The sequence below is a fragment of the Antrostomus carolinensis genome, unplaced genomic scaffold (assembly GCF_000700745.2).
Source record: "Antrostomus carolinensis isolate BGI_N321 unplaced genomic scaffold, ASM70074v2 scaffold2086, whole genome shotgun sequence".
In the NCBI taxonomy this organism is placed as follows: Eukaryota; Metazoa; Chordata; class Aves; order Caprimulgiformes; family Caprimulgidae; genus Antrostomus; species Antrostomus carolinensis.
In genome coordinates this window covers 29,228-53,953 of record NW_010319634.1, presented here as the reverse complement: position 1 = coordinate 53,953, position 24,726 = coordinate 29,228, and the positions used below count along the sequence as shown (strand labels likewise).

The 24,726-nt window shown below is 48.1% G+C and overlaps 1 protein-coding gene across 1 annotated transcript; it reads left to right on the top strand.

Moving 5' to 3' along the window:
* Nucleotides 1–4,630: 4,630 nt before the first annotated feature.
* Nucleotides 4,631–23,542, top strand: ARHGAP1 (Rho GTPase activating protein 1). The gene is made up of 13 exons (XM_029085270.1): nucleotides 4,631–4,769; nucleotides 5,571–5,663; nucleotides 11,781–11,810; nucleotides 17,096–17,183; nucleotides 17,427–17,558; nucleotides 18,055–18,141; nucleotides 18,777–18,875; nucleotides 19,606–19,713; nucleotides 20,914–20,990; nucleotides 21,655–21,732; nucleotides 22,281–22,409; nucleotides 22,577–22,680; nucleotides 23,363–23,542. The coding sequence occupies exons 1-13, from the start codon at nucleotides 4,631–4,633 to the stop codon at nucleotides 23,540–23,542; spliced, it is 1,344 nt and encodes a 447-aa protein (XP_028941103.1).
* The last annotated feature ends 1,184 nt before the right edge of the window (nucleotides 23,543–24,726 follow it).

The following is a 24,726-nucleotide window of genomic DNA, read 5'->3' as shown; positions in this document are numbered from 1 at the left end:
TGAGCGGGCTCTTTGGCCTTTGCTGCTGTCTTGTCGCGTCCCACGGACTGTGGGAGATTGGGGTTTTCTTTTAACGGTGTAAAGAGCAAATCTTTGAGTCTCTCCTTTGGGTGGTGCAGTTGGCTCTGGGTTGTGACAGGAGCTCAGTCTGAAGGGAACGGGAGAGAAGCAGAGGTAGGGTGGGGAGGAGGAGGAGGAGGAGAGGTGCCCCCGTTTCCTCACATGCTCCCCGTGTGATGGGTAGATCCTGCCCAGCGCTGATAACAGCCTCTGTACTTTGTGCTACAGCTCTGGGAGAGGAAGCTGAGCTCTGTGCTTTTGCTCTCAGACCCTCCAGAGAACCTCAGGGAAGGTTGATTGCTTACTGGAGTGGATTTCCAACCAGCACAGAGGTGGCCTTCAGCACAAGGTTTGAGATGCTGGGGGAGGAAGGCTGCTCACTTAAAAAGCTGTTACGATAATGAAGGGCCTCAAGAGAGTTTCCCTGAGCAATAGTGTGTCTGTCCAGAGTTAGCTGGTCACCAGACAAAGCCACTCTGGCTCTTGACCCTTCAATTCTTTCAGGGTAGTACTGGGGTAGTGATGCTCTTGGTGGTATCATCAGTCTTGATGCGAGGGAAAACTTGGGCTGGATGTTTTCAGTGAGTCTCAGTCGTGGGGCTCATTCACGCCACTGAGGACTTTTAAGGTCTGCTGCTGAGGAACTGCTTCCTTTTCTTGCGATGTGCTTGATACAAAGACTGTAGCAAAGTGCAGGGTGTTGAGTGATGTGTGCAGAAAAACAGACGCTTGTGCAAATGACACGAAACTGGGAGGAGGTGCAGGTGGCAGCAGAGGCAGAAAAACATACAGTCACCTCGGAATTGGGATTCCTTTGGGTCCGAGCAGAGAGGAAGAGGCCACGTGGCTTTTGTAATTCTTTTATTGTGTGAAAGTACAGGTCCAGGGTGTGGTAATACCTGCATGGACTTATTTTGATGTGCAGATTTACTTCTGAATTAACAGTACATCTGAAAGAAAAACAGGAAAAGGAAACTGCTGAGTAGGTGCAGCTTAGAAATAAATGATGGAAAAGCAGTGAAACTGGAATTGCAGAAAAAAAATAGGCTATGGAACAGCAGCTTCCAATAGGCTTCATAGATACAGGTGAACTGTTTTCCTTGGGTGAATTCTGGTGGGGTCTTGTATCAAGAGTCCTAGGATTTGTGTGAAAATGCTTCCAATAGGCTTCATAGATACAGGTGAACTGTTTTCCTTGGGTGAATTCTGGTGTGAAAATTTGTGTGAAAAGTGTATTTTAAAGGGCTGAGGTTTCTGTCCTTCAGCAGAACGTGCTGCTCCACGGCACGTATCTTTGTAATCAAGAAAGTCAATTTTTATTAGACAGCGAGTTTTCAGCTCACCCAGTGTAAGTGCAGAAAAACTAATTACATGCTTGGAAAAATGGAAGCGATTGGCACTTTTGAGCCTGGCTGTAAGTAACTGCTTCTGATGTCAAGTGTGATTCTTTAGTTATTAAATGTTTGACTAGGCTTTTTACTTCTTAAATCCAGGGAGGTCATTTTTCCTACCTTATGATTGGTTATACAGGATGCATCACTTGCATCTTGTCGTAACATTTATCTAAAGCAGGTGAGGTTCTTAAATTGGGTTGTGTCTGGTGAAATGCTGTTTTTTGACAATCATTTCACCCGTATACTGATACAGGATGGACTTTCTGTTCAATGACAGCTCCTCCTTAGGGGTCGTTTTTGAGTACACAGGGGAAGATCTCATGCAGCTGCACTGTCAGGAAGTAAAACATGTACCCTTAACATCCCCAGGTAGTTTCTGACATCCTAACTCCAGGTCTCTCCTCAGTCCCTGCTAGTACCCAGGCACTTGAGAGGATTATATTTCTCTGAACTGTTCTAGGGTTACCTGATGTGAGACCCTGAGCTTTTGTCTTTTGCACTGTTGGGAAAGGGCTGGGGAGCATTCTGCAAAAGCTTTCTAGAGCTCTCTGGGAGCTTAAGTCTGGTTCTCGAGAAGGATCTGACATCTAAGAGGTCTTCTGCTCTGAATCCTCCTTCCATTAACATTTCTGCCATGGAGCTCTAACCCAGAGCCAAGGAATGGAGCTGCCTGCCTGGCTGTGAAAAGCACGTGGAGGTACCTGAGGAGTCTGGTCTGCCTTTCCATGGGGTAAGGAAGGTTTTGGCAAGAGCACTCTTTCTTCACTTGGCTCATTTTCCAGTGTAAGGATACTACTAACGACTTCCTTCTTCCACATGGTGCCACACTAGGATTAATTTTATGCCTAAGGGGAAATCCCCCAGTGCTGTCTAATAACCAGCTCTTCTGCCTCTGATCAAGCACTGCAAGTTGGCTGTGAAGCCAAATCGTGATCTGCGTAGGGACAAGTGAGGACACTTGGTGTCTTACTGGTCCTGTGGCAGTACCGTCCCTGCTCTGTGGGAAGATTTGGATTTGATCCCAAAGTGCTGCAGGACATTGCTCTGGGGACACTGTTGCCACTGGGCAACCCCAAGGATCTCACATGAAAGGCATCTCAGTGGATGGCAGCAGCTGTACGTAGGTCCTCTGTCCCCACCTGGGCAGGGAAGTCCCTGGGAGCTGGGAATGCTGAGGGGCTGCCCTGGGGGGACCGTGGCTTCTTTGTCGTGGGGTGCTGGGTTGTGGGGCTGCTGAGCTGCAGCAGGGAAAGCTTTAAGCAATCTGAGTCACAGGAGCTGGTGCCTGGTGTTACCATAGAAATCAGATCAGCTGCTAGGGATGGGGAGTCCTTGTCCCTTGGCTCCGCTGCTGCGTGGTTCCAGCGTGAGCTCACCATGCAAGGGAACCTGATTTCTCACTCCTTGTCCCTTTGAGATCAGAGCTCTCACAGCCCTCACCGGAGGGCAGGGAATAATTTTGCTTGTGTCTCTGTTGGCTGCAGTGGTCAGATCCTGTGTTTGCTGTGCTGTCTTGGTGATCTGCTGACCTTACGTGTCTTGCTCTTTCTTCATGTGTCAGGAATTTCATTTGCTTAGCAACAGCTCTCAGCCCTTTGGGAGCCCCAGAGAGGTGAAAATTGGTTGTAAACTGGTAACAGATAAGGGAGGACAGGAAGTAGTAAGCAGGGAGTGATCCAGAGGGAGAGAACAAACACTGAGTATCCAGTTTCCTGTACTCTCAAGATGCATCCCTGAGCTTGGTCACAAGTGTTGCCCCCAGCATGGACACGATGCTCACTTTCTCACAGTTTTTGTTCTCTGTGCTCACATCCAAGTAACTGTTTCATCATCTTCTCTGGATAAATACAGACATTCAAGCTCTAAGGATGGAAGATGCAAAACATCATTGCTCCCCTCCATTCTGCTAAAGGAAATAGCTTCGCTGTCAATATAATCTTGCCACACAAAGGCATTGTGCCTCCTCAGATCAGCTTTGAACCCTTTGCTCCCCTCGTAATGGGAAACAAGCACAAGCCTGTCTGAGAAACAGCGTTACAGAGTCTTGCTGATGCAAGGTGTCATTTTGTTTTGCTACAGTTCGTCTTGGCTTGCTGCCTGTTGGCTGCTGAATTACTGTCAGTGTAGTCTGTGTGGGCAATCCAGGTCTCTGTGCTTGTCCTTTCTAGTGTTTCCTTGCTTATTTCCAGGAGGCTGACTTTAGGGGATCACAGCTGTTTCCTAGGGGCTCATCCCTGAGAATGGGTACCCTTTGGAGGTGCTGTGTGCTGTGCTAGCTCAGTCTCGGGTTTGACATATCTTCTGCTCCAGCTGAGAGTGAGAAATATTTGCAGGCAGCAGCAAACACGCTGAGCTGTCTGTTTCTTGAACTCTCTCAGTTCCTTGATCTCCTTGGTATTATGGCAAGCTTGGTGAAAAATACCCATCCTAGCAATATGGCTTTAAATTAAAGGGTTGATTCCTTGCTGCTTGTTGTCACGTAGAAGAAAGGATTTGTTGGGTGATGCTGAGAAGAGATGAGGGTTGTTTGTGTATTGTTCTCCCTGTCTTTACTAGCTCAGCCTACGAAATCCTGTTTTAAGAAGCTGTGCACTTCTCTGTTCAGATCCCAGCACACTGAAGCACCCACTCCAGTGCTGCTGAGAGCTCTCACCCTCCCTTATGGGGAGAAAGGGGGGGTGATTCCTGGGAAAGCTTCCAGCCCTGAGCCAACTGTGGAAACAACTGGGCTTTGTGCCAGCCCTTGGAAGGGAGGGGGAGCTCAGAGCTGGTACAGTGAGTGTCTCAGGCAGGGGCTGGTGTAGCCTGTCACCTTCCTCAGTGCCTTGCTGCTGCTCTTTTAGGAGAGAAACTACTCTGGACAGAGCTGTGGTCAAGCAGAGACTCTCTGAGAGGGTTGGTACAGGCTTCCGGTGGCCTTCTGGTAGCAGTTGGCAGGAAAGAATCTGACATATGTCCCTGCTCCTGGCTTGAAGGAGGAGGAGTTCCTGCCTGTGTTAAGGGGGAGGGGAAGCACGACCTCTGGATAAGTGAAGATAAGGGAGGATTTGGGGAAAATCAGTGAGAAGAGGAAGAGCCTCTAAGGGGAGGTAAACTTGTGATCTCTGTGTCTCACCTAGCAATCTCTGCAGTCCTCGTTCTAGACGCTGCAAAATAAACGTCAGGATTTGGGGACCATGGCTACAGACCCGCTCTCGGAGCTTCAGGATGACCTGAACTTGGATGATACCAACCAGTCCCTCAGCCAGCTCAAACTGGCCTCCATAGATGATAAGAGCTGGCCAGCAGATGAAGCCCCTCCTTTTCCCAAATCAGGTAAGTATCCTGCTTCTTTGGGGTCTGGGTTTTGGCCAAAAAAGGAATTGTTTGTCCTGTAGCATTGTGGTCTTATCTACATATAGAGAGAGCCCCAGCTCTATTTGAAAGCTTTATAGACACATTACTCTTACACCACACCCAAGTGAATTAGCCCTGCCGTTAAACAGCACTAAAAAGCTCAGAGCCAGCTGATGTAAATATATTCTTCTCAGTCCTGTGGCTCGCTGGACTTTGGTGCTGACAGCACAGACGTGCTGTAAGTCCTTGAGTGTCCTCTGTTGTGGTCTCTTGCAGGATGTTTTGACTTTCCTGCATGGAAGGGTCTTGAACTTCCATGTGAGAGGTGGGACTGGAGATCTGAGTTGTTGCTCTGAAAACCTGTGCTATGGAATGCTGCCCAAAATGGTTCAGGAAATTAGCTGAAGGGCATGTAGGATGGCCGTCCATCAAAGGACTATGTTAAGATCTTCCTGCTCTAAAATGCCATGATGGTGCCCTTGGTGCTTGGGTTTTGGTCATTGTGAATGTTTATGGCATATCTGAAGAGTCATTTTTGAGAAGGTGTACAGTCTGAGGGACACATATGGACCTCATAGGACTGACAGGTCTCTTCTGAAGTCATTGCTGCTCTTACTCACTCAGAATTTCAAAGGTGGGTTTCCAAGGTGGACAAGTGCATACATTAGTCCCTCCCCTGTTGAAGAGCCATTTTTCCTCACCCCTCTGTCTCTATTGTACCCCCTGCCAAGGTGCTCCAGCTCCCTTCTTCTAATTGCTTGTTCCTTGTGTTTTGTGCAGAGGACTCCAAAGGTTCCCCTGAGCCCATCACTCACCTGCAGTGGGATGATCCCTACTATGATATCGCCAGACACCACATTGTGGAAGTAGCAGGTAGTGGTCTTTCTGTTTTCTCCTTTGATGTCTTTGCAGCTGGGCTGAGGAAGTGTCTTTCTACTGGGGTTTTGAGAGCATTTGCAATATGCCAGGCCCAAGTGGCAATGACAGCTGGCATCGTAAGGAGAAGGAGCATCAAACTTCCTGAACATTTGTGATACGTGTCATTTTCTGTTGACCTCGGTTAAACTTGCATTCCTTCTTGGCTCTTACTGTCGTGATTATATTATTAGCGGGGCTGGGTTGCTTCTGCTGAATTGTTTTAGATGTGGCCTTTGACTATATCCTGAGCACAAGGTGTGCTTTTGTGTGATAATGGCACAGAAATGACCTAGTCATGCAGCACAGCTGCAGGGTCCTCACCTTGACTGAGTAATCCACAGTAGGTCTGGCACCTCTCCTGTATCTGAGTGGCCAGAGCTTGCCACCCTGTCCAGAAACAGTGTTTACAGAAATCTGAAATACGGGGAATAGGCCCATGTCCCACTGCAAGGAAAGACCTGATTATTCAGGGTCATGAGCATTTCAAATTTACTCTGTGTGGTTGTCTTATCCATATTATTTTAATTACACTAACCCATGGTGATTTACCACTGGGACCTCCATAAGAAAGAGTTTTGGGACTAGTTTTTAGGTTGCCGTGGTAAGTCTGAGGGAAGGGTAATCCCAGTTTATCTTGCATTCCTTGTGTAAAAAAAAAAAAAATGCCTCTTCAACCTGTTGTGACGATTCACACTTCCTCCTTGATTGCCTGTAGCCACCTCCTACCCCTCCTGTTGCCATTTCTCTGTACCTTTGTCCCTGCCCCACATGTGATTTTGCAGCGAAGCAGAGGCACAAGCTGGAATCCTCCTGATTCAGGGTTGTTCTGCAGCAGGGTTTGAGCACAGAGAGAAGATTCTCAGGCACTTACCTTGGTAAGAGTTGTCCTGACATCATTCTTTTCTGGGCTGTCTTCTAGAATGAGCTTTCTTTCTCCTAACCTCTCAAGTTACATCTTTTGGGGAACAAAATGATAATAGCAAACTCCAAACTACATTGTCCTTTGTCTCCAGCTGCTGAGGTTGACAGGCTGAGTGTTTAGCATATGGGCCATTATGTCTTGTGGATTTGCCACAAGTTGCTTTCATTTGCAAATGTGTTACTGATGTTCTTTTCCATGGAGCTGGAGTTTCAGGACTGGGGTTTATAGAGGTCTGCACCCTGGTCTCCTTACTACTGAAACTGGGAAGGGACAGATGTGTGGACTCCACCATTTCAGTGATAATAGCTAGAATATTTGGATTGCAGATGGAAGAGGTAACTGGTGTTTCTGGACTCTGGGAGCTGGTGAGTTAAATGATACTGTTGTTCACTTCAGACAAAGTGCTTAGCAGAGATTTTTAGATTGGAGACGTTGATAAGACTGGAATGTCAGCCCAAACCAAGGATACACTTGTGTGCTGCCTCCTGACGTAAGCAGCAGTCTGCGGGATTTCTGTTCTGAGGTAACATGTTTTTTTCCCAAGCTCTCTGAATGATTATCACTCCAGTGGAGGTGTGTCTTAGTGGCTGTTGGAATGCAGCCATTTGACACGTTGTCTAGGATAACAAATGAAGAATTATCTAACTTCCTGGGAGGATTTGGGGATGGTATGATGGCTGACTGGGAGCTGTGCCTGCGTTCTGAAAGAGATCTCTTCCCTGTCATGGTTTAAATTTGTGTTTCCAGTGAGCTCTCTGTCCTTGTTGTGTCTCTGCGTAGTGCAGAAGCAGCTCAGAGAAGCCTCAGTTGTTGGCTGCTCCTGGCCAGTTTTCACCAGTAGCTGATTTATCTGAAAGCCTGCGATGGTCCCTCACACGGAATGTGGTGCGATGCCTTTCTTGGCCTTGGAAGAGCTGGTGGCATAGCTCCAGATAGTGGATTTGCTGCCCCATAGTTTTGAGACTTGCTGGTGTCTCATCTCCTGGAATCAGGATTTATCAAGGGGCCTGAGTTGTAATCTGGGCTCTGGGGTGAAGCTGTTTGTTCCGTTTTCTTGGTCAATAATTAATTAACTGTTTGGAGAATCAGACAGGGTAATGTTCACTGGGTTGTTGTTGGAGGCAAACATTCTGGGAAAATTTGGAAAAATCCTATTAGAAGTAGCCTGGAGAATCAAAATCTCACTGGAGAATTAACATGAAACTGTTTGGATGTGGTTCTCCTGACAAATTGTGCTTGTCAGCGCCGTCAGGTGCAATGAACGCTCGCCACGCTGAGCCTGAAACAAAACAGCTCCACCCCGGTTCTCTTGTAAATATTAGCAAATGGCAGCAGATCAAGGGTAGTTTTCTCCATTCTGCTGATTTATGAGCTTTCTCTTCCGTGTCCTTCCCTGTTCTGCTTTTCAGAGCAGAAAGCATATGGCTAATTCTGTTCCTGCCTTCCCTGAAATATATTCTGGGATGATGCTGCTATTTTGAGACAAAAGCAGAAGGCTGGTTCCCATCCTCGGGCTGAACTCCATGATCCCAGGGTTATCCTGTGCGGTCAGAAAAGTAATTGCTTCTTGCGGGATGGGTGCTTGGTGTTAATGAGTTAGCTCACCCGTTTTCTAGCTCACTTTAATTTCTCATTCAGTTCAGGGCACGCTGGATCTGCATATCCTGGCTATCCGACTTGAAGACAGAAAATAATATTGAAAAACATTTTGCAGAATTTGTTAGAAAAATAAGGTTTTGGGGTTTGTTTTTCACTTAAAAATAGTGCCTGGGTTTAATGGAAACTCTCATTTGTGCCCTGTGCTCCTGTCTCTTCTGGGGACTGGGTTTAAGCTGAAAGAGGGGAGGTTTAGATGAGATATTAGGAAGAAGTTCTTACTGTGAAGGTGGTGAGACACTGGAACAGGTTGCCCAAGGAAGTTGTAGCTGCTCCTCCCTGGAAGTGTTTAAGGCCAGGCTGGATGAAGCTTTGAGCAACCTGGTCTAGTGGAAGGTGTCCCTGCTGCTGGCAGGGGGGTTGGAACTGGATGAGCTTTAAGGTCCCTTCCAACCCAGACTATTCTGTGATTCTGTGATCTTCCTGGAAGAGGCTGTCCATGGGGAAGGAGAAGGCATGTCATTGCTGTCCCGTGTGGTGGTGTGTCACAGGAAGATCCAGGCCACAGTTCCCGAGGGAGTACTGTGGCATTGTGATGAATCGGAGTATTTTAGTTTTGGGAAACTTTCTTTTGGTTCTGGGATTCAATGCTTTTCTGAAGGAAAGAGATAATACTCTGCCTATCCTTTCAGACCTGCCTTAAGGTGTGTGTTCCTGGCGTGTTTTACGCAGGCTCTGCAGAGGTCTCTGCGTGGTTGTGCTCTTCTTGACTCCGAGTTCCTCTTTTTTAAGTGTTGTAGCAGAGAAATTCATCTTTACGTGTGGCTAGAAGTTGGAGCACAGGCAGCTTGATTTCACTGCACAAACCACTTCTGCAAAGTGTGGTTTTTTCCTTACTCACATCAGATGGTGTTCAGAGGAAATGCAGGCTTCTGGCTGAAGGCTGTTGAGGAACCATCCCAAGTTCCTGTTATGGTTAAGGGTTTTGCATCCTCCTGCTAATTCTTATGTGAGGAAGGTGCTGATTCTGTCTCCTTTGGGGCTGAGGCAGACTTGGGTGACTTAATCTTGGCCTTGAGTTTCATCAGGGGCTGAATTGCAAGAATATGGCAGATAGTTATTAACAGTCTGAAGGAGGACTCTGGAGATGGCAATGCCTATGGGAAACCTGGGGCTGTGTGGGAAGAGCAGGGTTCTTGACAGCAATCTGGCAATGTATTCCTCCTTCTTCTGCCCAGTCCAAAATACTGCCTTTGTGGTCAATATGCAAACCTATAGCTGTGAGATGCATAAGCATTCCCATTTTACACCATACCTGACTTTCTTCCTTTTGAGATAATAAAACTGGGACTTAACATATACTTGGCATATGAATTTTCTGCTGCTGTGGAAGCTAGAAGTTGGTGTAGCAATTGTGAGGAGAGTGGCCACCGCTGTTTACTTCAGCTATGTAGTCCCTGCCCTGTGACTTCAAAGCTTTGCTGAAGCTCAGAGCATGTCTCTGCTAGTTTTTGTGGGAACTCTGCTGCCTCACACCATTAACTGGCAGTCTGCGGGGCTGCCCTCGCAGAGAAGGTGTGACGCTAGAGTGTGTAAGAGCTGCGACTGAGGTGGGAAAGCAAGGTGGACAGCTGGGGCTCTGCCTTCTTGTGTGTTACTAGATGGAAACTGCTGTTTCAACAGTAGATCTTTTGTCAGTGGTGAATGGATGGAGAGCAGCCCTGGGGAGAAGAACTTGGGGGTACTGGTGGATGAGAAGCTCAATATGAGCCGGCAATGTGCACTCACAGCCCAGAGGCCAATAACCGTGTCCTGGGCTGCACCCAGAGCAGCGTGGGCAGCAGGTGGAGGGAGGGGATTCTGCCCCTCTGCTCCGCTCTCCTGAGACCCCACCTGCAGTGCTGCCTCCAGTGCTGGGGACACCAACAGCAGAAGGACATGGACCTACTGGAGCCAGTCCAGAGGAGGCCACCAGGATGATCCAAGGGCTGGAGCACCTCTGCTGTGAGGACAGGCTGAGAGAGTTGGGGCTGTTCAGCCTGGAGAAGAGAAGGCTCCAGGGAGACCTTCTAGTGGCCTCCCAGTACCTGAAGGGGCTCCAGGAAGGCTGGGGAGGGACTCTTTTCAAGGGCAGGTAGTGATAGATCTGAGGAAGAAATTCTTCACTGTGAGGGTGGTCAGACACTGGCCCAGGTTGCCCAGAGAAGCTGTGGCTGCTCCTCCCTGGAAGTGTTGAAGGCCAGGTTGGATGAGGCTTTGAGCAACCTGGTCTAGTGGAAGGTGTCCCTGCTGATGGGCTTTAAGGTCCCTTCCAACCCAAACCATTCAGTGATAATCTGGTACCAAACCAACATGAAAAGCATGGTGGCTGCAGGTGCCACTGATGATTTGCTTTGCTGTCGGTGATTGACATGGGGAGGTAAAACCCATCTTGGAGCACCAGTAGCTGTCGTTTCACTAAGCAGACAAAGGTAGAAGTTGCAGTCAAAATTTGTGTTGTAAGTATGTTGCAGTGTGTCTTTGGTGGCTGATGGGCTTGGCAAAGACCTCTGATAACAAGGATCCTTCTTCCTTGCAGTATGGCAGATGATTCGTGGCTCCATTAACACGGTGCCTGCATTTCTGCTGCTTTTGGATGTAGTTTCTGACTTTGACCTTTTTTTTTTAAGAGTATTTGTGTGCTACAGAATGATGAGTTGCTTCTGTAGAATTGAGTCCATGCAAAGCAAGCCCAGCTTTTGCACCGTGTTTTGACATGTGAGATCAAGGGAATGGAGAGTTTCTAAGGGATTCCAAGTTTCTAAGGTAGACCAAGGGAATGGAGATTTTCTTTCTGGAGCCCTGTTCTCCTCAGGCTCCTGTCTTGAGAAGCCCATGCGAGTCTGTTGAGTACAGAGCTGTGGGGGTGATGGAAAGAGGCTGGGCATGGCTATAAATGCCTTCATAGACTCCTCCCTTCCCCCCCAGAGAAACCTTTTTTCCCTTTTTTCTAATGGACATTTTTTTTTCTTCAGAATCTACTACTTTTTTTTTAAAAAAAAAAAAACAAACTATGGATGTGTTGAAGATCTAAATTGTCTCCATCTTCAATTTATTACTGAAATTTAGCTTCTTGCAAAGCAGTCTGTTGGATGTGTTATTCCTGCAGTATGATGCCATTCTCCATACGCTTCTGATGTTGTTCAAAGGACCTTGACATTCAGAATTAGTTGGGTTTAACCCTTTTAAAAGTGGTAATATGGCACTTGCCATTTTGGTGGTAGGGGAAGTGTAACACTAAGGGCTGGAAACTTGACCGTGTTTAAACAGAATCAGTTGCAAATTCAAGAATGCTATTTAGGAATCATGGGTTGCTGTTACCAGCTGTAGATAAGGTTGAGTTGGAGAGGAGCATGGGGGAAGAAATGAAATCAAAGGAGCTTGACTGCTGTAAGACAGCAACTAAATGCATCCCAGTGGTAATCTGGATAGACTCTGAGACCTTATACTTGAGATTACTGTCTGGGAAAGGGTGCAAAGCTTGGCTTGCTATAACTTTGTTTCTGTTCCTCCAGACCAGGGTGCACTTGATGGGGCCCAACCAGGTAGGTAGAATTTTTTGTGGCACTAACATTTGGTACGGTAGATCATTCCTTCAGCATGACCGTGGCCTGTAGCTGGAGTGTCTCAGGGGAGCCCAAACTTTGCTCAGCCTTAGGCTGCACTGGCAACTTTTCAGGAGTCCAAAGGCTGCACAAAATTGTCCTCTGAGGGCTGCACCTCTGCCTCAGGCACAGCAGAGCCATCTGAGCCAGATTTGGTGTGTGGGCTTTCCTTTGGGCACTTTGGGGCTCTTGGGTCTCAGCGTAAGTCCTGTTCCTCTTCTGTTGTGGTGGTTGCCTGCTTGGACCAGTTCAATTTGAACTCAGACTTACCTTGTTGTCAGGTGTGCTTTGGAAGTTCATCCTGGGATTGCTTCCTATTCCTTCATAGGATCTGCTGCTGCACTCACGTGCTAAGCAGCTGGCACTGAAAATGGATTCTCCATCTGAAAGGAACTGTTAATCTATTTCTTCTCCATTTGGCTGCAGAGATGATGTGTTTTGGTAACTTGTTCTTCACTGTAGCCTGAAGCTGTGTCAGACTGCTCTGTGCTTGCAGAGCATTTGTTAATACTCTCTGGACTTCAGTCCCAAGCCTTAAGAATTTGGCTGCTGGTGCTGTCACACTTCTTGATGTAGGTGAAAGCCTCTTTTGGTGTGAAATTCTTTCGGCTGTTTCTGAACAGCAGGCCAAGACCCTTGCACAGTCCATGGAAGTGCTAATCCTCTCTGCCTCATTGCGTGGGCTCTTCTTCCCCCATTTGCCGTGCTCTCAGGCATCCTCCCATTTTGATTCTTTAATCTGACCCTCTAGTGTGTTTTGTATCACTTAGAGCTGCAGTCACTTGGTAAGGCTTTAGGATTCTGGCAGTGTTTGGATATTGGGAATATCTAGGTGGAAGATGTCATGTATTAAAATACTTCTCCTTTGAGCTCCTTACCTTCTTTTCCTGAGGGGCTAAATTGATTTTGGAATTAAACAGACAACTAAAATCTACTGCCCAGCTGTGTCATAAGCTTGGCAGGAACCTGAAATTACATTAGAGAAGTTTTTTACTGGCAGTGGCTCTGATAAACGTCCTAAGCTTCATGAAACTTGTGTAGTAACGTTCCAGAATTGTGTAGTGGTGTCCTCTTCTTGACCCTGAACTGTTAACTTTGCTGTTTTACCAATAACAATAACTTTTGGTGGCAAGTTTGATACTGAGAGAATGCAGATGGATGAAAGTATCAGGATATTCCCATTTGAATGTTCCATCGAGGTGGGCCCTCAGCTGAGAGTACCTGATGAAGGTAGGAATGAGCAAGGTCCCTGGACTGCAGTTGTGCTGCTAGTGAGTAGTAGGTCAGCATCCAATCACAGCATCAAGGCTCACGGATATATTTCAGGAGAAATACTTAGAAATACACAGCAGGATTTGCAAGTCAAGCATGTATCTTCTATGTTGGCTGTACAGATGAATTTAATAGAGCATCCTGTCTCAGGACAGTACTGCTACCCTGATAGGAAGTTCTGCTCTGATACATTTCTCTTGCTGCAAGCTGCCATCTGAAACTCTAACCTCAGTATTTAAACTTCAGCCCTTTTAGAAGTATGGTCATGCCCTGATGGCTGGGAACCACACCAGTGATGTTCCTTGCCCCTTATCTCAGAAATGCCCTGGAGATGCTGCTCTTTCAGTGAGAGGAAAAAACTGAATTTGGACCTTGAAAGCATCGTAACAACGTTCAGGAGAATTAGCACGTCTATCAGTGCTGCAAGTTCATATCTCTCCAGATGAGCAGCTGTCTTGACTGGAGAGGCTTTGCATATTGGCTACTGTCTTCCTCTTTGTTGTAAAAAAAAATGAATCTGAATTACATCCTATAGGGAGATAGTTTAATTCCAGTGTAGACTGAAAATATTCTTTATGTATGAACTTACTCACAAAGGTGTGCACATTATTGGGGTGCTCTGTGGGTACTGGTGCTATGTAATTGCTTCTTCGTTGGTCTGTTGTTAACTGTTGAGCATGTCTCATCTGGGAGAGGTAGAAGGCAGGCTGAGAAGCTGAGTAATTACTTCATCATCTGTTGTTGTGTTCAATGGAAACTTTAGCTATTTGCAATTGCAAACAAAGGGTGAAAACCTAGATACATAAGATTAATATTGCAAACAGGAAAGCAAACAGTACGAGGGATGGAGCGTCTTGGAAAGATCAGACGTGGTAAGGATCTGTTTTGTTGGAGGCAGAGAGGCCACCTGCAGGCAGTTTCCTCCAGCAGCCAAGAATGTGTGGAATGAGCTTTAGGTTCTTGTTTAGAAATTGGAACAACTGCTTCTTCAGCTTTGATGCTGAATTTTGTCATGTCTGGAGGAACCAGACTGATCTGATCTATGTCAGATGGAAATAAGATTGGCAGTTGGTTGTTTTGAAAGTGTCTGTGTTGACAGGCTGAGCTCAGTGTGATTAAACCGGAGTGAAACCCAGAACTCGGTAATGGACATGTTGGTTCCTGTGTAGGTCTTGTGTGTAAATTCATTGTGGTTTGGAAGGCAAAATGGACCACTCCTTTTTCAGTCATCCAGGGGACTATAGATTATCTTTTGTTGTACTTGGTCCTGGAATTTATCCAGGGGGAACATGGCATCTCCCATTTGGCAGAATTCAGGGACTGTCCACTTTTTCTTTACCAGTCATCCCAGACCTTTTCACCAAGGCTGTATAAGGAGCAAGAATATGGACTTTGCATAGGTCCTGCCATAGGCTTTCATGTCATTCCAGAGGAAGGTATTTAAGCTTTGTGGTTCCTGACTCGTGACTTGTCAGGTCTGGAAATCAGTGCCCAGGAGCCTGAGCTGAGTGTGTGGCCACCCACAGCATCGCATGGACTGCTGTACTGCAGTTCTTCCCAACCAAGACCTGCCTTGATCAAGCTTGCAATCAGCTTCTGGCCCTCAGACCATCCACTATGGTGTGAAATGCAGCCTCTCAGCTGACTGAAGATAGCAGCTATCCTGACTTTAGCACACAGCTATGATCTGCAAAGATCTGTGAGTCTTTCTGACCATTCTCCTTCATCACTACAAAACTCAATGGATTCTCAGATGCTACCATCTTCTTGCTGCTCTGTGCAGGCAGGACCCTTTGTCTTCCAGATGGAGACATACAAGTGGCTCAAGACCACTGGGAAGAGTCACAATATGCCATATTCCCTGCCCAGCACTTTGTAGCCTGCACCTTCATTTTATAGACAGCTTATGTGCATTAGACCCAGCCCTTAATCTCATAGCAAGCTACCAAGAAACTCTAGGCTAGGCAGAGAGTGGGCTACCGTGGGATATGCAATGGGATGTTGGTCTTGTGGCCTGGCTGTGACCGTATCATCTGGTTGTTCCAGATGAGCCTTGCATCACTTGCATCCTAGTCCTGCATTCTGGGTCATGCGTCCTCCCTAACTGCCCCTTGTTTCTGCATGTGTATGTCAATGTGATGGCCTGTGCCACCCCTTTCCTGGGCTGTACCTAGTGCTGCCTCAGTGTCCCGAGCTTTTGTAGAGGTTCTGGCTTGTGTGCATCAGTAAATTCTGTCTCTTGTGTTGTCTGGTGAGTGATTTGAAAATGGGACTTGGAAAGGGATGATATAAGTGAACAAGTAGCAAGAGAATCTGTTCTTCTGGCCAGGATGTGGGCAAAAGAGGGTCGGTGGCATCTTAATGTCATGGCTGGTGTATGTGAGCTCTCTGGCTGCCATTTGCAGCACCAAGTGCTCATCTGTTACTAAAAACCTCAGGTTTGCTGTTCTGGGATTCAGTCTGAGGTCTCAGTTGCTGCATGGCCAGTGTAACCGAGCGGTAGCTGAGGGCCAGAGCCTGTGCAAAGGTGAGAAAATGGCTGCATGCTCTGAATATTGTAAATCAGCGTGGGGAAATTCCTGTCTTTCCAGAGGAATGATGGATTGCAGGGCTGTCGTGCAGAAGTGGTGATCCTTGCTGCTTTTCTGTGCCCTGGTCTGTATGGGATGGTTGTGCTGTAGGGGAGGAAGGAGAGTGTTGTTGAGTAGCCCCTTCCATTGCTCCGTGCTTCTTCTGCTTGACAAGAAAACAGCTCTCAGAGCAGGGTGAGTAGTGAGAAAGATGGGAAGACTTTAACCCTTCACACTAAAGGAACCATTTCATCTCCCCTGGTGCTAAAAAGCAAGTCATCCTTATAGAAATTGATTGGGTGTTGTGTCTGGGAGAGAACCAGACTTTCTCTCAAACTCTGTATGTCTGAAAGATTTGTGACCTGGTTTGTACTTATCTAAATCTCTCAATTCCCCTTGCATGTCTGCCAGGCTTGTCCATGCCAGTCTGCTCGGGTTTTATTCATGGGGCTGAGATCTCTGCTGGCAGAAGTATGAAGACTTGCTTTGGGAAATCTTGGCTTGTTGTCTCTGAAGCCTGAAGCGGTGGCTGAGGGTGTCCTCCCCAAGATGAGGGTGCTTTATGGGTTATTTGGCTCCAGTGTGATGGGAACTGTGTTTTCTGATGGGTTTTTACACAGAATGCTTTGTTGTGCCACACTTTGCAGCTCCTTCCAGCTCAGGTTGGAAAAATATCTCTGTAAATGGAAAATCTAGGAAGCAGTGAACAACTTGTTCTGCAAACCCCCTGAAGAATCTAGCAGCCCTACTTGGTCCATCTGTAGAAGAGGCTTATGATGATGCTTGCTTCTCCTCTCTGGGATGTGGCTGGGACTGTCCTGTTTCTAGGAATTTCTTGGTTTCCAGGGTGTGGAATGGCTTTGGTCTGTGTGCAGGACTAAGCTTCAGGTGAAGCAAGAAACAAATGCACCAGAGCACAAGCAGTTAGTCTGGGACCTTGTGTGGGATGGAAGGAGTGGTTACTGTGCCCTGTGCCTCTGAGGGGCAGTTTTCCCTGTGCCTCCCTGGGCACACGCTCATCAGGAGCAGTGCCCAGGGCCAGCATGGCAGGATTAATGCTCTGAGCAATCTGCCCTGTATTTGAGGCCTCCATCCCTATGTGCTCCGAGGCATCCTGCCTTCCAGTCCTTCCTCTTTCAGGGCTGGAGCATGGACTCTGTTCTCTGTTCGCAGTGTTGACTTGCCGGGCTCTTGGTGTTCAGGTTTCTGCTTCCACACTAGGTCCATGGTAACTGCTGAAAATCAGGTTTAGCTTTGCTGGCAGCTGTGGCAATCCAGAATTCTGCCTTGTTACGGCAGTTTCCTCTTCTCTGTTTACTCCTTGCTGCCAAGAGCACAATGTAGTCCTTCAACTCCCTGTAACCTCTGGGATTTTGTCTGCAGGTGATGACAAATATGGAAGGAAAGTCATTTTGTTCAGTGCCTGCCGGATGCCCCCAAGTCATCAACTTGATCACGTGAAACTGCTGGGGTGAGTAGTGTCTTAGGAGGCTGCTGTTAACCTCTTAAGCCTGACATAATTCCCAGGTGCTGGATTTCTGGGGTCAGGTCTATCTGCAGTAGCTTCTTTAGCTGGATGTGTCCTCCCAAAGTCCTTACCTCCATTGCTGGGGATGCAGGTCCTCTGTTACAGCACACAAAAACAAGGCCCAGAGGGAGGGAGAGCCTCTCTGAGTCAGAGCATGAAGTGAGTTCAGCACTTGTCTCTTCTCAGGTACCTGAAATTCACACTGGACCAGTATGTGGAGAGTGATTACACACTGGTGTACCTGCACCATGGCCTGACCAGTGAGAACAAGCCATCCCTGAGCTGGCTGCGGGATGCCTACAGGGAATTTGATCGCAAGTGAGTAAGGCTGCCGCAAGCAAGGACATAACATGCTGTTCTGTAGCCTGACACAGAAGATCTTCCCCAGGCCCCCACGTCACTTGATGTCATAATTTACTATTACTTATTTCTGCTGCTTATGGAGGTGGGTGGGTGTTTAATGCCGGCTGAATCATGGGATAAACAGCTCCTGCAGTCACATCCTTTAGGCCAACAGGCAAGCAGCAAAACCAGGACCCAGTGCAAGTGTGTCAGCCCCATGGTGTAATAGTTGCTTCCTGGTGAGGCTGCTCACAGCTTCTTGGTGAATCTTGGAATACAGTAGAGCACATCCTTGGGCTGCTGGGTGGCCTGACATGGCTATGAAGTGTAGGAGAGCAGAGGCTGTGGGTGCTCGGGAGTGGTGAGGCTCAGCGCAAAAGGGATGGTGCACCTGGGGTGCCTTAACCTTGTGGAAAAAGTTTGATTCCTCTGCTTGAAGTGCAGCTCATCCTTACTTAGTTTCTCTTGGCAGGTACAAGAAGAACATCAAAGCCTTGTATATTGTCCACCCAACCATGTTCATCAAGACCCTGCTGATTCTCTTCAAGCCTCTGATCAGGTAGGAAGCACCATAGGAGGGTCACCAGCATCCTCACACTGATGGGGAATAACAGAGCATTCCCAGTGGGGCACAAGATGAGCCCAGGCTGCCGAGCCTACCCTGGAGTCCCTCACCCCATCCTATCTTCTCCTGTTTCTGAGCTCAGAAATATTCAGACACAAGAAATGCTGCTTTGGGAACCTACAGAGTTTGCAGCTCCATGCTGCTCCCTTTCTATCCAGCCAGGTAGAAGTAAAGTGTTGCAGGCTCTGCTAATAATGAAAAAGGGAGTGAGAGCATCAGTCCACATTATATTTAATTAATTGTGTTGATGCTGAAATCCTAACTCTGTAAAATAATTGAAAACAAAACTTTCTCCAGCCTACTGCTGAACTTAGGAAGGAGAAATCCAGCAGTTTAGGGAACCTGCTGCTGCTAGGGCTTCTAAAGTGACCTGGAAAGTCTTGGGGTCTCCTAGTAAAATATATGGGGTTGGAGAGCTATGTGGGTGGCATCTCTGCTGCTCAGCCATGCCTGCCCCTTTGCCCCTTTGATGTCTCTTGCAGACCCCTGCTCTCCTGGCCTCCTAAGATGTCCATTCTGATACTGGATTTCCTGATTCCTCACATACCTACTTTTCTCTTGGTTTTCAGCTTTAAGTTTGGACGAAAGATTTTTTATGTGAACTTCCTGAGTGAGCTGGAGGAGTATGTGAAGCTGGAACAGTTGGGGATCCCAAGCCAAGTGCTGAAGTGAGGATGCTGCCTGTCTCCCGTTTGCTTAGGGCTCTGTGAGAGGGGACTTTTCTGAAGGAATGGCAGGGGGAGGGAGAGATTGTTCCACTCAGGCAGTGGTTTTGGAGGGAGTGGTGATAACTTGCCTTAAAGACTATTGTTTCTCTCCATTCTCCTTTTCTATCTGTCCTTGGCCCCAGTGCCCAATTCTGTCCTTGAGTTAAATGTCCTTCTCCAGTGCAGCACCAGACCTGCCTCTCCCTCCCACCCCTCAGGGACTTTCTGCAAGCTGCCGACCTTAACACTGTCCTGGAGCTCATGGTGCACGTCTGCTGTGTCTGGGCATCTGCTTTGCTCACTCTGCACAGTTCAGCTTGTCTTTGGGGCTTCCCAAAGTTGCCACCATCCTACCAGGTTCATTCCCTGTCCCTCACACACACATGCAACTGTCTCATCACAAGCAGTGCTGTCCTGGCCTCCTGCCCATGCTGTCTGTCATCCTCAGCTACTCCAGTTCCTGATTCCAGGTAGATAATCCTTTCTCCATGCTATTTTTCTGGCAACCAGGTGTTTGTTCTTGTTGCCCCCGTGCTCCAGAGCTGCCTGTCCTGTTTTTGCATAGGTGGAATCAACCATGCTGGGGTGGAGCCGTTACCAGTGGGTGTGCAGTGGGTTTGGCAGTGCGGCGTGGGATTCATGTTTTTCTGGGAGGTTGAGTGGCTTTTTATTAGTCTGTGTTTTGCCACAGGTATGATGAATATCTGAGGTCCCTGCAGAAGCCTTCACAAGTGCCCCAGAAGCCAACACCGCCGCGCCCGCCGCTGCCAAACCAGCAGTTTGGAGTCTCGCTCCAGCAGTGAGTATCTCTGCACTGACTTGCTTGATATGAGGTCACTGAATTTATAACTGAACAGCTGCAAAAGTGGCTGTAAAATTTCTCAAAGTTCAGACTTTCTACAGAGCTTTAATCATCCTTCTGAGGAATTCTGTGCTCACCTCCAGATCCTGACTGACTCAGTTCAGTTCCACCTTCTTGATTCCTCAGCTAGATTGTATCTAAATTAGAATGAGATTGTTTCTGCAGCTAAGGGTCACTAAGTGAGGAGCAAAATAAGGGCCATGGGGACAGCTTTATGCCACTAGAAGCTTCCTTTAAGCAAAGAAACTCTGTAGGAGGCTGATTGAGGTGTCTGTAGGGCTGTGCTATTTTGATTGAGCAGTGCTGCAGATCTGTTGCTTTGTTTTTTTCCGTATCATAAATTCTATTTTAAAAGCACTTCTGTTCACCCTTGTACTGATTCCCACCCCAAATTCCTGCACGGCAAACACAGACACTGGCAAGGGCTAGTGATACTGGCTAAGTGTTGAAGGTATTTTTAACTTTGAGTGTGATTTTTCCCTCCCTGGGGAATGAGGAGGAGCCAGTTCTGTGTAGCCAGACAGATCCTCTGAAGCAATCTGGGAACACATTCCTCAACTTCAACACAACATTTCCAGATGTAACCCCCGTGGTGCTGTGTGCTGGAGCCTCAGAGGGGTGAGCAGCTCCATGCTCTCAGGTGGGACAGACAATCGAATGTGAGGGTGGCAGTGAACACCTTGGCATCACTAGGGCTTCCCTGACAGCCACCGGGTTGATAACATCTTCCCTTACAGGAGTGGGGTGGCTAAACTTACCCCATATATATTTCTTTCATGTGTCAGCTTTTTTTCTGCCTTTGCTTTTATGGGGAAGGAGAAAAGGATGCTTAACCCTTTTCACCTGATTCCTAACTGGCAGTTTTGCCTTCTGGGACCCACTTTGCCCTGGCATCTACAGGTTCTGATTTTTACAGAAGATAGAGGAATATTCCAGTGTTGTAGTAATGAGCTTGTACTTGCTCCAGTGAATGTTGTAGCACGATGGGTGACAAGGAGAGAAGGCTAGAATGGCTGAACTAGGGACTGGGATAGCAAAGTCCTATGTGGTAGAGCTTGTGTGGGCAACTTCAAGACTCAGAGGCTGCAGGCAGGGCAGGGAGGACCAGTCATTTGTGACCTTTTGTCTCTTCCACAGTCTCCGGGAGAAGAGCCCTGATCAGTCTCCTGTTCCTCTGGTGGTCAGAGACACCATTGCTCATTTGCAGGAGCATGGTAAGTGTTCAGGGGAAGCTGCAGCCCCTTTTCACAGAATCACACAGGGAATGTCAGGGATTGGAAGGGACCTTGAAAGATCATCCAGTCCAGTCCCCCTGCCAGAGCAGGAACCTAAATGAGATCACACAGGAAGGCATCCAGGTGGGTTTTGAATGTCTGCAGAGAAGGAGACTCCACAACCTCCCTGGGCAGCCTAATTAATTAGCCTTTTAATTCCATGCCAGTGGAATTCCTCCGTTTCTCCACCCAAGCTCCCATCCAGAGGGTGGTAAGATACAGAAGAACAGCAGTCTAGAGGTGGGTGTAAAGGCCTGAAGTGGGTGAGTTAGCCTTCAGGAGAGATTGTGCAGGGCTTATAACACCTTTTTCTTCCAGTTGTCCATACTCCCACTTGTATAAGAGTAGTAAAATGCTTCTTGTGTCCTTTGCCTGGTAGTGGAAGCAGAAAAAAGTTGTCCATACTCCCACTTGTATAAGAGTAGCAAAACGCTTCTTGTGTCCTTTGCCTGGAAGTGGAAAATATTGCCATACTCTAAAAAAAACCCCGACTTCTTGACATCTGAGTGCCCCACAGCATGGATTTCTGATTGTTAAGACCATCAGAATTTTGAGAGACTTCCACATGGCTGATCTTTCTTCTCCATCTGCTCTGATTTCACAGCTCTTACCACAGAGGGGATTTTCCGGAGATCAGCAAATACACAGGTTGTCAGGGAGGTCCAGCAAAAATACAACATGGGTAAGTAAGTGCCCAGACTCAGCAGAGCCCCTCTCGTTCCCTTAACTGCTGCTGTCCGACTGGAGCTGTGTTGGAACCAGTCTGTCATGGCTCCTCTCCTTCTCTGATAGGCCTCTAGCTGAGACCCCATCAGGCTGTGACCTGAGTTGTAAGGGGGCAGCATCTGATACTTCTGCTATGTGGAAAATATTCCTTCCCACTCACGTTCCTCTCGCTGCCCTTTTCCTCCCTGATAAAATCCCTGTTTCTCGAGGTGGGATATACCATCTTAGTCTGGTTATACTGGAGGGGCTGAAGATGACTGGGAAGAAACTTGGACATCTGTGTTCATTTGATGGCTTCTAAAGGTGTCGTGCTGGATTCAGCAGTGCAGTGCTTTGGGACATGTTTTTCCACTCTGCTAGAAGATGTGGTGCTTCATTACCCTCTCTGTGTTCTTTAAAATACTGCTTCCCTAGTTGTGGGCTCTGACCACCGTGTCCCATCCTCTGTCTGGAGGAGGTCCTGCTTTGGCCAGTGAGCACTGAGTTTCTGCTCTACTTTCTCAGGTGTGCCTGTAGATTTCCAGCAGTATGAAGATGTCCACCTCCCTGCTGTGATTCTCAAGACATTTTTGAGGGAGCTACCGGAGCCCCTTCTCACTTTTGGCCTCTACAGCCATGTTGTCAGCTTCCAGAGTGAGTTGGAACAGGAGTGTGCTACTCCCTGAATGTTGCACTGGCCAAGGGCAAAGATACCTTCATGAGAGGGCAGTCCTGCATGGGATACCCTGGGACTGCAAACATCAGGGCGGGTGCTGAGGATTCCTCGTGGACCTGCTTGTCCTTTCTCTCTTGGTTTTTAGGTGTGGAGGAGGTAAATCGTGTGGATGTTGTTCGCAAAACACTCCAGACTCTGCCAGAAGAAAACTACCAAGTGCTTCATTTACTGACAGCCTTTCTGGTGCAGGTGAGCTGCTCCAAAGGTGGACAGTCATGTTCTAGTTCAGTTGGACAGTGCCTTGCATCAGCTTTTTGACTGCCTGCTCCCTCTTTTCCTTCGAGAGGAGATGAGTCTCAAGCTAGGAAATTGCCTTTCTCTACCTTAATTTCTTGTTACACAGAGATCAAGAATGATCATGATGAACTGGTTGCTTCTCCTGACACTGAGAGGTGCTGGTGGGCATTAAGCCCGTGTGGTCTGTACCAGGGAGGCTGAGAGCTGCCCAGGGTGGAGGTACAGCTGCAAAATACCTTGAGTAGAAGACGAGACTAGAAGAGTGGTCTCAGATCTGCTCTACAGAACTTCCTGCTGCCAGGGAAGGCACTGCAAGGCTATTCCAGCATGAGGGAAGATCATTTTGGTTTGAGTGGTGATCTGGGCTGTAGAGATACTGTCTGACCGTGCTCTCTGTCCTGTTGTGGCCGATATGGCCTGGTGGTTAAACCATAGTGGCAAATGGCAAGATACTCGCCTCCTGAATGCTGGATGTCATGTGTGTTTCCCCCAGCTGTCTTCTAGCATTGGGCCTTCAGCTTCTCTCCGCCCCTTATTTGCCCTTGGGAGCCTCAGCTCTGGCTTTGTGGAGGGCAGAGGGCAGCTGCTGTATTGTTCTGTAGGATTCACAATGATCTCTTTCCTTTCCACACAGGTCTCTGCTCACAGTGACAGAAACAAGATGACAAACACCAACCTGGCAGTTGTGTTTGGCCCAAATCTACTGTGGGCCAAAGATGTAGCCATCACCCTAAAAGCCATCAACCCCATCAATACCTTTACCAAGTTCCTGCTGGACCACCAGAAGGAGCTCTTTGAGGATGTGGAGGCCTGAATCCAGGCCAGGCCACACCAGCACACTGTGCCCACCTTCCCACCTTCTTTCCCACCTTGTCTTGGAGCTGTGACCAAGCTGTCTCCAGTGCAAAGGGACCATTGATCCTCTGGGTGATGAGCAGAGCGAGGGCTGTGGAGATGGTGGAGAAAGTGTGTAAGAAAGCGAGCAGGAGACTTACTGCTCTGGATGAGGAGGGGAGCTGGTCTCCCAGCTGCTGAGAGTGGAGTCTTGACCCACCTGCCAGTCTGTGCAACTCCTCCAGGGCTCATCACCAGTCTGCTGCCCTATCAGACGACCTGCCTTCCTTTCCTTCTTCCTCACACGCAGTTTTTCTGCCCTCCTGGTCCCTTCCTCAGCAAAGATCTTTTTGAATTTAAGCCCCCAACAGCCCCAGCTCACCCCCCTCGCCTCAGCTGGGCTGTCTGGGCTGGGGCCGGCGTGCTGGGTTGGGTGGCAGAGATGTTCTTGCTGCGAGTGCCATCGCTCAGCGCTGAAGGTGCATCCTGCCTTTCCCCAGCGGCACCTAAAGCAGGGAAGGGAGCCAGGCAGCCCTTGTGCTTCAGGTAGCAGCATGTCCTGCACTTGCAACCACCTCTCTAGACCCCGTGCTTTTGGCAGGGAAGTGAAGAACAGGCTCACGGCACATGGGCTGTGTTACCTGTCAGACTCCAATACAGGAAGCTGAATTTAGCCCACACCCTTCTGGGGTCACCCTCTCCTGATACTATTCAGTGTTTGCTGGGGTGTAGTGGGTGAGGTGTCTCCCCTGGTTACCATTCAGGCATGTTTGTCCCTCCAGCAGCATTTCCAGCTCAGCTGGGAAGGTTCATGCCCTACCTGATGTGCCAAAGCTGTGAGGGAACAGCTATTCCATGCCAAGGGCCTTTGCCCCATCTCCTCCTTGGTTCATACTTTCCTTCTGTCCTACCATGGAAGCCTGGTCAGATGCATCCTGTATGCCCTGGGCACAGCTGGAGAGATGGGGCTGTCTGCAGGGCAGGCTCAGGCCCACCCTGGCACCTTCCCAAAGCAGCTGTGATACCCTTAGGGCATCACTGTTGGTTTTGGGTTGCAGAATTCCCATTTCCTGAGCTAAAAGAGATCCCATTCCTTAGCCTGGGCCCGGCAGGGTGTTAGTAGAGAGCTTCTAGCCTTACTTCACTGGTGTGTTGGATCTTGTG